Source organism: Solanum pennellii, chromosome 9, assembly GCF_001406875.1.
Source record: "Solanum pennellii chromosome 9, SPENNV200".
In the NCBI taxonomy this organism is placed as follows: Eukaryota; Viridiplantae; Streptophyta; class Magnoliopsida; order Solanales; family Solanaceae; genus Solanum; species Solanum pennellii.
In genome coordinates, this window is record NC_028645.1 from 782,882 (window position 1) to 795,012 (window position 12,131).

The window sequence follows — 12,131 nt, forward strand, 5'->3', positions numbered from 1 at the left end:
ATATGCTCTAGTTTTTTGACAGAAGAGGCACTAATATCCCAAAAGTATGATGAAAGATATCTACATATCATTTACGATAGTTTAGGCGTATATTTGTCCTTTTTTCCTAAACAATTTGATAAAGAAGATGTCCTATGTATTAAATTGGTCCATCATTTAACTTCTTGAAGTATAGAATTAGAAAATTTTAAAATATAATTTTATGGTATTAAACTTTTTAAACATCTAGTTTAACTTAACGTTAAATATTACTCTCTTCATTAATAATGAATTATAAAAGAGTCCGGAGCCAAAAGGACAAATTTTTTTCCTTCAAAACGCATAAACGACATAGTAATTTTTATCAAACCAAAAAGACAAAATCGCTCACGAGGGAGCGATATTCTTCATGATTATGAGAAAAAGAACATAACTTTTGATGAGAATGACATACAAGAAAATTTTATTTCTTGTCAATAAATGTGAAGAATACAACATCATTCATCACCCTTAATGAATTTGTTTCTAAAACAATTGAATGAAAAATGGAACATGAATGAAATATCTACTTTTTAACATACAAATCTACAAACTACATAGTATTTCAAATTTACCTCTCCCTCCAACTTGTGTTATCGCGCGATCGAGCAAAGTTGCTCGAAAATCGATTTCATATCAGGCCTTTCATCAGCTGGCAAAATGCATCTTAGTGCAACCTGAAGCATGCTATCAAGAATAGTATGCATGTCTTCGTCGTTGCTTTGCTTTCCCAGTAAGAATGGATCGAAGCACTCGATTGAACGGTCTTGAAAGGCCAACAATCTCGCCCATTCGGTTAAATCCAGCACTTCTGAGTTCCCAGGAACAATTTCTGCAGAACTTCTTCCAGTCAAAAGTTCCAACAAGATAACACCAAAAGCGTAGACGTCACTTTTCAATGACGGACAAGGTTTACTTGTACTCGCGAATTCAGGTGGACGATAACCAAGTACACCGGCATTTAGAACCTGCTCAGCTGTTCCAGCAGATGTCATCAATCGATGAAGACTATAGTCGGTAAGTAGGGCATTCACGTTAGACGTGTCTATAAGTACATTTGTGGATTTCAGGTTGCCATGAGGTATGGCACTTTCATGGTGAAGGTAGTTTAGACAACGAGCAACATCTACAGAGATCTTGAGTCGATCATCTAGAGATAAAGGATGTAGCTTACAGCGTTCTGCATCTGCATACATCAAAATATGAAACCGACATCCATATCACCACTCAAAACTAGAAAGCAAGGTACAGTGCTATATGCAATAAGTGGAATACAAAGTAGCAGTCTCTAATTAGTGCACCAGGAGATGCCGATGCCCTTATAAAAATGACATCAACCAAGCCCAACCGAAGTAATCCATACAAAACGAGCCACGTGAGATAAAATTCTCATGCACAGTTTTGAATGAGAGAAAGAAGAGAGGAATCCTCTTTTCGACTTTTCACTCTCCCACTATCACCATCAAGCCACAATTAACTAAGGCAAAACTGTTTTACCTTTTAGTATTATCATGAAAGCAAAAAAACTGTGTGTATCTTTTCTGCTATTGTAATTCTAACATTTCTAATATATATATGAATTGGAAAGTTCAGATTTTGGAAGATAGCACCAGTTATAAATTTCATGAAAGTTGCTATGTGAAATGTGTATTAATAGTCTCAGATACATATTCAACCAGCAAGCTAGAAAATATTTTCGAAGAACAGTACACTTGAGGCACCGAAATGGATATCAAGTGGCAAGATGGTGATTTAACTTCAGCATATCAGGTATGAGCAATCTAGACGACTACAATATCAATATACACATTCAAAGTTGTTCATTCACAGTCCATTATGTTTGATTTCATTGAAGGAGTACTACTAATTTTCTTTGGTAAAACTGGATCACGATTTCAGCACCAAACAAAAATCAGAAAAGCTACTGAAATAGATGCAGTTGATATACTCTATAGGTAGAAAGGGGAGACTGACCTTTTCGAAGAAGATAAAGAGCTAAACATGGGGCATCGGTGTAATTCGATATGAGAAGCCGCTCATGCTCCTTGGGACCCCAGTAGTAACCCAGTAGAGAAACTAAATTAGGATGCCTAATACTCCCCAGTTTCTTAGCTTCTCTAGCAAATTCCTTCTTGCCTTTCACTATCCCTTCCTTAAGCCATTTGATAGCAAGTACATGGCCTGAACCAAGCGTAGCTTTATACAATGTTCCATGACAACTTCTGCCCACAGCTTCGGCAGGAGCACATGATAATTCTTCAGCAGTGACCTTCAAGGCATTATCTAGTAGATGCAAATCTCCAGCCAGTTTATCAGGAGAAGAAACCCTGAGAGATTTTGGGCTTTTGGATTGATCTTGAACCTTGGAAGGCGAGAGATTGGCAGATGACATGACAGATACAGATGAAGATAATGGCTCATTTTGAACCGTTGATACTGGCACGCTGTGTTCTCTAGTGTCATGTCCACATTCTATATCAGATAAAGACAAACCTGTGGAAATGAAAAGGCATTAGTATGATAGTATCAGTTGATCTGATCACCTGTCTATTTAGAAGAAGAATAGTTCCATACCTTTCTTTTCCTTGGTTCCTTTACTATCGTCCTCCCCGCCATCTCGCTGATGGGCCTTGCGGTAGATTATTAATGTCAACAAAGCTATAACAGATACACCACAGATCAGCCCAGCAATGAGGGCAGCCCTGATGGTAGATTTCATGCGAGAACCATGACTTCTCAAGCTTAAAGTTGAATCTCCCTCTGAAGGAGCTTCGGCATGCTTTGGAAGTACAAGCAAGGGATTCCCCGGATGGAATGAGGAGTCAGGAAACCTCCATAAATTTTGTGGAACAGGTCCAGAAAAATTGTTATTAGCCACATTTAAAAATTCCAATTTCTCTGAGAGATCATTAGGAAGGCCACCTTCAAATTTGTTATCAGAGAGATCCAGATTTACCATGTCCGGGAACTTGTCCAGCCCCGGAGGCAACGGACCAGCTAATGCATTATGTGAAACATCTAGAGAAATCAAGCTAAGATTCTCTGAGTTAAATGCCATGATAGGTACGCTACCGGTAAATTTGTTGAAAGAAACGTTAATATCAGTCAATTTGGTAGAGTTGAAAAGGCTGGGAAGGAGAGTACCACTAAGTTGGTTAATACTAAGATCAATTGTTTTAAGTTCGAGGTATGTCCCTAACATAGTTGGTAACACACCTTCAAGCGAGTTGTTTGAAATCTTTAACAAAGTAAGCCTCAAGAACTGGGAAGTTTGGTTGGGGAAGGTTCCTGTCAATGCATTTGAGCTTAACACAATAACTTCAACATAATTTCCCCAACCTTGGATCCGGGAAACATTTCCAGTTAGCCGATTGTTGCTCAGGTCTATGATTGCACAGCGCCCAACCTTGAAAGGCAAGGGGCCTGACAGCTGGTTATATGATAAATTTAGAAGCTTGAGATTCACAGCACTTATACCTCCGATGGGACCTGACAAAATAGCAAATGGCTTCATGAGATAGTCTGGAAAGGAAGTAGCTTGGTTTAGGCCTGTGGTAAGAACAACTAAATATAATAATTAGAAAGAACAACAAAAGACTTAAAATTCACCAGAACTCCAACCACAAGAAGAATATCTTTACGCAGCTTGTTTATAACGCAGCAAACAACAACAACCACAACAAATCCAGTATAATCCCATAGGTGGAGTCTGGAGAGGGTAGCATGTATGCAAACCTTACCCCTACCTTGTGAGGGTAGGGAGGCTATTTATTTCCGATAGACCCTTGGCTCAAGGAGAGATGGAATTAATAATGCAGCAAAAAAAAAAAATCAAAAAGACTCTGGAACATTCCACGAATTAAAATGCAAGTTTACAGCAATAACTGCCTTAGAGTTGAGTATAAGTATGAAATACCTCTAAACTAGGGAAGAATTGGGAACAATGTGAATGATAATTATACATACGCAGAGAATTATACAGCATTCCTCTAGAGCACAATACTGAAGTGCTCAGGAATTGTTTTCTATACATTACATTTGATTGCAACCAAATCAAGCATGTTTTCCAGCAGATAGCAATCTAAAGATTATTCATCTGTTATCAAACTGACTACAACCTCAGATCATAAATAGTAGTAGTAAATTAACCATAGATTACTTGGATTGACTTCAACCAAACAAATTAACTAAAGAAAGGATCAACACACCTGCAAGCTGATTCTGGCTTAGGTCCAATTCTGATAAAATCATTGAGCTATCCTCTAGAAGAGCTTCGGGGAGTGATCCAGACAACTGATTGTTCCCTAGCCTAAGAATTCGAAGGGAGACCACAAAATTGAAGGATGGAATAGTACCAGTAAGCTGATTGTTACTTGCATCAAACACCTCTAAACTGTCAAAAAATGGCATTCCATCGTGAGGAAATAGCTCTCCGTCCAGGTTATTATGACTAATGTTCAGATACTGAATTGACGAGACGAAGCTCGAATTTCCTACTTGCAGGTCAAGTGATCCAACAAACTTGTTGCTACTGAGGTCTACATACTCTACATCCCTCAATGAGGCCAGAAGAAGCATAATATCAATTGAGAAGGCATTAGAGTGCAAATCCAGATACTTCAATTTCTCAAGACTAGCAAAACCAGTTGGAACCATTCCATCGAGACTATTTAAAGAAAGATTAAGAGATACTAAGTTCTTTAAACTAGTCAGCTTAGAGGGTATAGAACCACTAAACATGTTCTTGGAAAGATCCAAAAATTCTAATGACATAATCAACCCAACTTCCTCAGTAATTTTTCCACTTAACTGGTTGTTTGCAACAGACAAATTCTGCAGCATTTTTAGGCCACTAATAGCTGCAAAATCCAAAACTCCAACCAGACCTACATCATTTAGTTCAATTGAAGTGACATGGCCATCACTGCAACCGATACCGTACCAGTTTTGGGAACAGCCATTTGATCCTAATGACTTAGAATCCCATGAAGAAAGGACTTTCCCAGAAGGGTCTTTCAAAACTCCCTTCTTAAACTCCAAAAGAGCATCCAAATCTAAGCTTCCTTTAGCTAACTCAACTAAAAATAGCAGCACTAAACAAATGGTAGATTGCATTTCCTCCTCTTATTTTCCTCCCAATGAAAAAAACCCTTGTGACACTAACAGAGAGTTACATATAATACTGAACTAAAAAGGAAAAAAAATACAGCATTTTCACAAGCTAAGAATTCAGAATGGGCCAAGAAAGTAGACAAACCCCACCAAGTAGAAAGACTAAGGATTGCACAATCATCACTAGCAAAATTTTTAAACACAAACTGCAATCATCACTAGTCAATTATGTAAGTGAACTAAGAGAGTATATAAACCTAGATAAAAGAACAAGCAGCAACAACACCAGCCACTAAAATCATTGAAGTCCAACACCAATACCAAATCACCAATAATATCCCAAAATGCAAATTGCCACCATTAAATTCACTCACCAATAACCAATACATCAAAATCAAAAAACAAGAGACCCTACATTTCTCTATACCATAAGCAAGTCAATAAGGGCCTTTTTTTTTTAGTCAAACCAACTTCCCTTACATAAATGAAGAAACAGTAGACCACCAAAAACCTTTCATTTAGACACAATTTTGACTAACTACTTTCAAGAATGATAAGTACTACAAATTGATACAGTAATGGAATGTCCTGTAAACAGGAAGATGAAAAGGACAGAACTTTAAGTAAAAAACCAAACTTTAATGTATCTAAAGCTAAGTTCTTGAAGAGCAAAAAACAGATCAGAGCAAAAGGGGTGGGGGGTTAGGTAAGTGAGAAAGACACTAGTATACTAGTAATAAAGACACCATTTTTATTAACTTTTTTTTTTGTTCTTCCAAATCCCATCTTCACACTACATCTATAAACAATTTGTGGGTTGGGAAGAGAGTAGAGTTTAGGTAAGTGTAACAGTGTTAAATACAAGTGAGCTGGAAAAGTTTTTGACTTCATTCTCTTTTACAATATCAAGACAAGAAGAGAGAGGTTTCTTTTCTTGAAAACAAAAAAAAGCCAGTCTTTTTTTTACATTAAAAAGGGGCAAATTGTGGTCCCAATCAAGAAACTATGCAGAGATCAATGGAGAGTCCATTGTGGAAGATGACAAATTATGAGGTAATGGGGTGACTTACTCTTGATTCCCAACAATGGAATATTTCTTTTACCTTATTTGTTTCACTTTCATGGTCCCCTTTACTAGGAGGGTAGACATCGAATCGAATTAATTCAATTTTTTTATATTAATTTTTCGATATTTCAATTCGATATTAATTTCACTTTTTGGAAATTTTAACTCTTCATTTCGATATTTGGTGTAGGGTCACAAAACTAAGGTGTAATCNAAATTAATTCAATTTTTTATATTAATTTTTCGATATTTCAATTCGATATTAATTTCACTTTTTGGAAATTTTAACTCTTCATTTCGATATTTGGTGTAGGGTCACAAAACTAAGGTGTAATCGAAGTTTTGTTAATATAAATAAGGAGTACTTATATATTTTTGACTCGAAATATTTTAATTTTTACTCAATTCATTTTAAAATTTGGAGCTCTAAACCTAAATTAGGCAAATAGCTAAAATCTAATGAGAAAAAGAATAATGTTTGGATTGACTTTAAAAATATATTTTTAAAGTTGAAAAAAAATTAAAATGATTTTAAGTCGAATAAAGAAAAAGCAGGGAGATCTATTTTTGTTTTTGATTTATTTAAAATCATTTTTTATCTAATCAAATTATTTTTATATTTATCAAACACTTTTAAAAATTAAAAACTGATTTAAAAATAGATTTAACCAATTTTTAGTTAATTTTGTGGTATGTATTTCTCGATTTGAATTTCTTCTCTATTTTCTTTGATATTCTTAATTCTTGATCAAAAAGTCTCGAGATTAGAGTCAATCTGTACGATATCGATTGAAAAATTTAATAAAATAAAACAAGATGTAGGGCTAGAAAATTATCTTATTAGACTATTTTTATTATTATTTTTAGCATTCAAACATAGACATAAAAGCTATGGGCCCTTGTTCCATCTCTAGTTTTAACTAAAACCTCTACTTTATTGAAATTTGATTCTATTTTTGGTACTATAGTATAGTTTTTATTTCATAAATTTAATAGAACTTTTTCGATATTTATAATATCATTGTTTCATCAGTCTAATCATTAGCATATATTAATTAAATATACATTCAACTATAGATTTTAAATATTTTTTATTCTTATTTAAAATTAACGAAGCTAAAATTTGAAGAAATAGAGATCAAAAGTGCTATTTCAGTAAATTTTAGTGATTAAATTTATTATTACAATTTAGTTTTTAAGATTAAGTATTTCGAATTAGCATTAAGAAAAACTTTTTTAATATCAAGAGCTGAAAAGATTAACTAATTTGAATTAATATTAAGAAAATTTTTTGTAGTAAATTTTTTTTTTAATATCGAGAGCTCGAATCATTAACTGTTTTGAATTACTATTAAGAAAATCTTTTTTAGCGAGTTTTTTTTTTCCGTATCGAGGGCTCGAAATAAAACATACGTTTGATTAAGGGAGGAGCAGCCACCGGAATTTCTTAATCAAGCGCCTGAGTCCGAGCTGTTGCTACTTGCTTCACCGTTCCGGTAACAATTTTTTTTTTTTTGTAATTAAGAAATTTGAATTTTATTTTCTCTATAGGTTTCAATTGCGTAGATTTTACTTAGTTTTGTGATTGCTAACATATAGAATTGATGTTTGGTAGGAACAAAATTTAGGGTTTAACTGATCCTTATTGAGTATAGAAGCATATAGATTGGAGCAACGATAAGGTTGTCTTCGTAATTGACCTATAGATCACAAGTTCGATGCTAAATAAGTAGTAAAAGTTTAACTTTTTAAGCTTTTTTAGTTTTTCGTCGGTTAGAAATAGGGATATTTTTAACAAGTGTGTTTTCGTGTGGGAAGCATACTATAACAACATAATCAGTGAAATTCCGCAAGTAAAGTCTGGGGAGGAGACTTTATCACTATCTCGTACAGGTAGAGAGGTTGTTTCCGAAGGACCCTAGGCTCAAGTCCAATGAATCCATATATAGAAAAAGGAGACAATGTATGTGAATATAGCAAAAGTACAATATGATTGGTCCAAAGGGCGGGTCATAGACGGATTTCTCGATTATCCAAAAAAAAGATCACGTGATAATGGAACACCACCTTTGCGAAGTACACACTGTAATCCCACAGTGAAGTTTGGGGACGGTAGAGTGATGTACACGACCTTACATTTGTTGATTGTAACTTTGTCAAGAGGAAAAAAAAAAACTAGTTTTGGTTTAAATTTTTTTTTCCTGATATTAGATTTTTAGTTTCTTCGGAATAAATCTGTTTGCATGATCTTTTTTTTTTCTTTAGTTTCTTGAGAATATTTCTGATTTTAGATTCACAGTATAGAGTACCGGTGTCTTAAGAAAGATCGAATCTTAATGAGTTGAAGATTTTAACCTCCTTGATTTGACCTGGTGTTACTTGACTAAATAGTTGGTGCTTTAATGCAGACGATTCAATCATGACTCATACAAATAATTAGAATGACAGAGAAGATTCAAAGGCGTTGCGAGGTTTGTGAAAATCTATCCTTTGAAGATGGTGGTGATGGGTTTTTCTATTGCACTCGTTGCAGATCTCAAGCAAATGACATAATTGACATGGGTGTTGATAATGATGATGAATGCAATGTAGATGGGGGAATATACCTTACTAGTCAGCGCCGTCTTAAGCGCCATCAAATTTCTTTGACTTATACAGACTATTATTCAGAGATTCGGTTGAGGTATGTTATGGGGTTACAAGCTATGATCCAAATGCAGTGCAAGACTCTGGTGGAGAAATTTAACGTAACCCCGCTGATTGTTGGGCTTGCGGGGCCTATTTGGTTAAGACTCTTGGCACATGAAAACGTGTTGAGTGATGAGTGGGCATACAATGTCATCCATGAATCAGAGTCTCAAATTCAAGGTATCATTTCGATTATCTTTGTATACACAAGGATGGAAATCAGGTTATTTCCTGTTCTTGTTTCTCTAGGATTTGTTAACAATCATTAGTTAGAAGCTGAAGATGTATCAATTAATTTCAGCCTGACAATGCACGTTCGACTACTATGGTTGTTGTCACTCGCATTCTTTTGAAACACTACTTGTAAAATGCAAGAGTAATTCAGCATATCTACTTGGTCTCTAATGGGTAATCTTGTGTAACGAAAATGAATTTTCTTCTAGTGTAGCATGAAGGAAAAGATGTTCTGTCCTATCTTATCTTTTGTCACCTTTCACCATCCAGAATACTGTTTATGACAAACTTCTGAATCATATACTCTGGCTGACTAGCAAAATTTCCTTTCTATATTCACCTTTCCCTTTTAGAACCTAATGCCGGTACTTATTTCAGGGGAAGGAGAACTTCCGCAGCCGACTGGCAGCCAGAAAACAGAACCTCATAATTCACTTGGAAAGCGGGCAGTAACCATATGGCATAAATCCTTGAGCAGCATGATTCCGTTACCTTGTTCTCTGGCTATCTCTTTTCTTGTCTGTCACGTGGCAAGGGAAGCGATCTTGCCAACAGACATATTGAAGTGGACGTTAGAAGGAAAGCTCCCGTATTTTGCTGCTTTTCTTGAAATAGAGAAGCAGTTAGGACCTCCTTCAAGGTCCTGCCCTATCAGTACCATTCGTATGTTCAGGCCTATCAGAACTGTCACCTTACAAAAATTAGAGTCCCTTGCTGCCTCAATCGCCACGAAAATAGGGTTGGAATTGCCTTCAGTTAACTTCCATGCTATAGCTGCCCGTTATCTCAAGCATTTATCGCTTCCTGTTGAGAAATTTCTTCCTCAGGCATGCCAAGTGTATGAGTGGTCTATGCCTCCAGAGTTGTATTTATCAGATAATGACTCCAGGCTGCCTTCTCGTGTTTGTGTGATGTCTATACTGATTGTGACAATGAGGATTCTTTATGACCTAAATGACGGAAAATGGGAATCGATTGCATCTTGTTCCAATAATTTAGTGTCTGCTGTTGAGAATGGAGCTGGAGAACGCGGTTTCAGTTGTAATGCAAGAGGTGCTGTTGACGAGGACGACTCTGCTTCACATGATGCGGATCCTCATGACAGTACATCAGATATGAGTAAATCTAATTCTGATGCTGTGGAACTCTTGAAAATTATTGAAGAAAAATACAATGAACTCAGCGATACATATGGTAATTGCACATTACTTGATTTTTTAATACATGTCGATATAGCACAGGGTTATAAGTTGCACCAATTGTTACTTGTTTGAGTTATGTTTCTTTTCTTGTTTGACAGAATTTTCAAAAGATTTACAGTCATATCTTCGGTACAGCAAAGATGTGGTTTTTGCTGGACTAGGACCTGCTTACGACGATCATGAAGAAAAAAAACTAATAGAAGATCTTTGGAACTTCTATCAAAGTCGTAAGGTATTTTAGTTTCCCCGCGATTAAGGTTGATTTATATGATCTTGCACCCGCATCTGTAAAACCTCGTAAATATGTGGTAGGATTGGTTGTACACATCAACAACCTTCAAATATTACCACGCCTTTCCTTACTGATATATCTGCATAAAGTTGTTAAATTTTCTCTGTTGGCCAACTTCAACAACATGGAGAAATAAGCGGAAATCTCTGTCTACTTCACTAGTTGCTTCAGCGACAACAACCTTGCATCCCAACCTTCTCAGCCTTCTTTGGCAAGGTTTAGGAAGATACCTCTAGAAAGTTGCTGATTCTTATTCTTTCATGGACTTCTCTTCCATGCTTTCCGTTGGTCAAACAACCAACTAACCCATTTTTTACGAGTCTTTTCCTGCTCCTACTGACTCTGGCGCTACCAGCTGTTAAGCGTGTCTTTTACATTTTCAGACATCACCTACATAATCCCAATCAATGGTGAGATATTGAGTTAACATACTAAATAATGTTTAACCACCTAAAGAAACCTAAACACGGAGTTTTGGTGAAGTAACATGATTTGTGGTTAGTGTACTTGTAAACTAGCTCTGCCTGCATCAGTATTATTTTACCTGTTTGGATGTTGAACATTCACCTAGTTTTCTTATTTGTTTTTCGCGGGGGGTTCCTATACTCGTCTTTGTTTGTTTAAATATTTAATAGCTGAATCATAATTCGTTTTTAAAATAAGGCTGGCAAAGCATCAGAAGATGGGAAAACCAGACATGGATGCAGCAGCAGACCAAAAGAAAGCGAGAACTTCAGGGATGATTCATGCAAATGCATCTGCAAAACATCAAGGGATGATGGTGATTCAAACACGACATTAAGACAGCTGAAAGTTGATATGAAAGAGAATCGATTTGTTTATATACCACCGAGGAAGAATGTGAAGAAGAAAGACGGATACATCAGGTATGCTAGAAAGAAAGACGGGGCTTATCTTTATGCAGTACATGCTGATTATTACATATTACTTCGATCTTGTGCTAAGGTTGCACAAGTTGATGTTAGGACTATGCATGTTGGAGTATTGACATTTGAGAAACGATTGGATATGCTAGAAAAAAGAATAGGTTTTTGTTTACGTAAGAGAATTCCTGATGATTCATGTGAATTTTGTCGCGATTAGAGAAGAAACTCATCATCCTTCGCGGAAGATTTGGTTTTGTAGTCCATTACAAATGTTATTTTCTTGTTAGGAGATGTATATAGAAACATCATTGTAAATATGAGCATATGAGATCATTTCCACTAGCAAAAGGGGACTATCACATCATTGGTTGTGAACTTGTGATCTAAAGCCAGTTGATTACTCATATGAAATCGAAATTTAATCAGAAGACTTGAATTCGAGATCTCTAAACAATCACAGAATCAATTGCTATGGGAACTGACCTGAGACTAGAGATTCTCAAGTAGAATATCCTTCAGGTCCGAGCCCTGAATGTGCAGTCACCTTTGTTAGAGAGTTATTTACTTCTTAATGTGGGACTTCCCACTGGAAATTTGAATTTATCGGACTCCAATGCATGTATCAAACACCG

The 12,131-nt window shown here is 35.8% G+C and overlaps 2 protein-coding genes across 4 annotated transcripts; one reads left to right on the forward strand and one right to left on the reverse strand.

Annotated features, from left to right (window-relative positions):
* Positions 1–413: 413 nt before the first annotated feature.
* On the reverse strand, positions 414–5,975 carry LOC107031273 (probable LRR receptor-like serine/threonine-protein kinase At4g20940). Its single transcript, XM_015232581.2, has 4 exons — positions 4,227–5,975; positions 2,593–3,507; positions 1,993–2,511; positions 414–1,204 (listed from the first exon to the last, which is right to left on the reverse strand). The coding sequence occupies exons 1-4, from the start codon at positions 5,131–5,133 to the stop codon at positions 612–614; spliced, it is 2,934 nt and encodes a 977-aa protein (XP_015088067.1). The 5' UTR covers positions 5,134–5,975; the 3' UTR covers positions 414–611.
* Positions 5,976–6,072: 97 nt separating this feature from the next.
* Positions 6,073–11,940, forward strand: LOC107031274 (TATA box-binding protein-associated factor RNA polymerase I subunit B-like). Of its 3 annotated transcripts, XM_015232584.2 has the most exons (6): positions 6,091–6,183; positions 7,621–7,692; positions 8,605–9,064; positions 9,497–10,312; positions 10,419–10,552; positions 11,276–11,940. In XM_015232584.2, exons 3-6 carry the CDS (start codon positions 8,638–8,640, stop codon positions 11,714–11,716), a joined length of 1,818 nt encoding a protein of 605 aa, XP_015088070.1. In that variant the 5' UTR covers positions 6,091–6,183; positions 7,621–7,692; positions 8,605–8,637; the 3' UTR covers positions 11,717–11,940. The 3 variants fall into 3 exon arrangements, with proteins under 3 accessions (XP_015088071.1, XP_015088070.1, XP_027767698.1); XM_015232585.2 differs by lacking the exon at positions 7,621–7,692 and having other exon boundaries at positions 6,073–6,183; XM_027911897.1 differs by lacking the exon at positions 6,091–6,183 and having other exon boundaries at positions 7,491–7,692.
* The last annotated feature ends 191 nt before the right edge of the window (positions 11,941–12,131 follow it).

Bases quoted from the DNA above. Each gene is read 5' to 3' on its own strand.
- LOC107031273 (XM_015232581.2), bottom strand. From the start codon at position 5,133: ATGCAATCTACCATTTGTTTAGTGCTGCTATTTTTAGTTGAGTTAGCT. The intron at 3,508-4,226 runs GTGTGTTGATCC...CTATTTTGTCAG, and splicing joins AAGCCAGAATCAGCTTGCAG to GTCCCATCGGAGGTATAAGT. The intron at 1,205-1,992 runs GTCAGTCTCCCC...TGATGTATGCAG, and splicing joins TCTTTATCTTCTTCGAAAAG to ATGCAGAACGCTGTAAGCTA.
- LOC107031274 (XM_015232585.2), top strand. From the start codon at position 8,638: ATGACAGAGAAGATTCAAAGGCGTTGCGAGGTTTGTGAAAATCTATCC. The intron at 9,065-9,496 runs GTATCATTTCGA...TACTTATTTCAG, and splicing joins ATCAGAGTCTCAAATTCAAG to GGGAAGGAGAACTTCCGCAG. The intron at 10,553-11,275 runs GTATTTTAGTTT...TTTTAAAATAAG, and splicing joins ACTTCTATCAAAGTCGTAAG to GCTGGCAAAGCATCAGAAGA.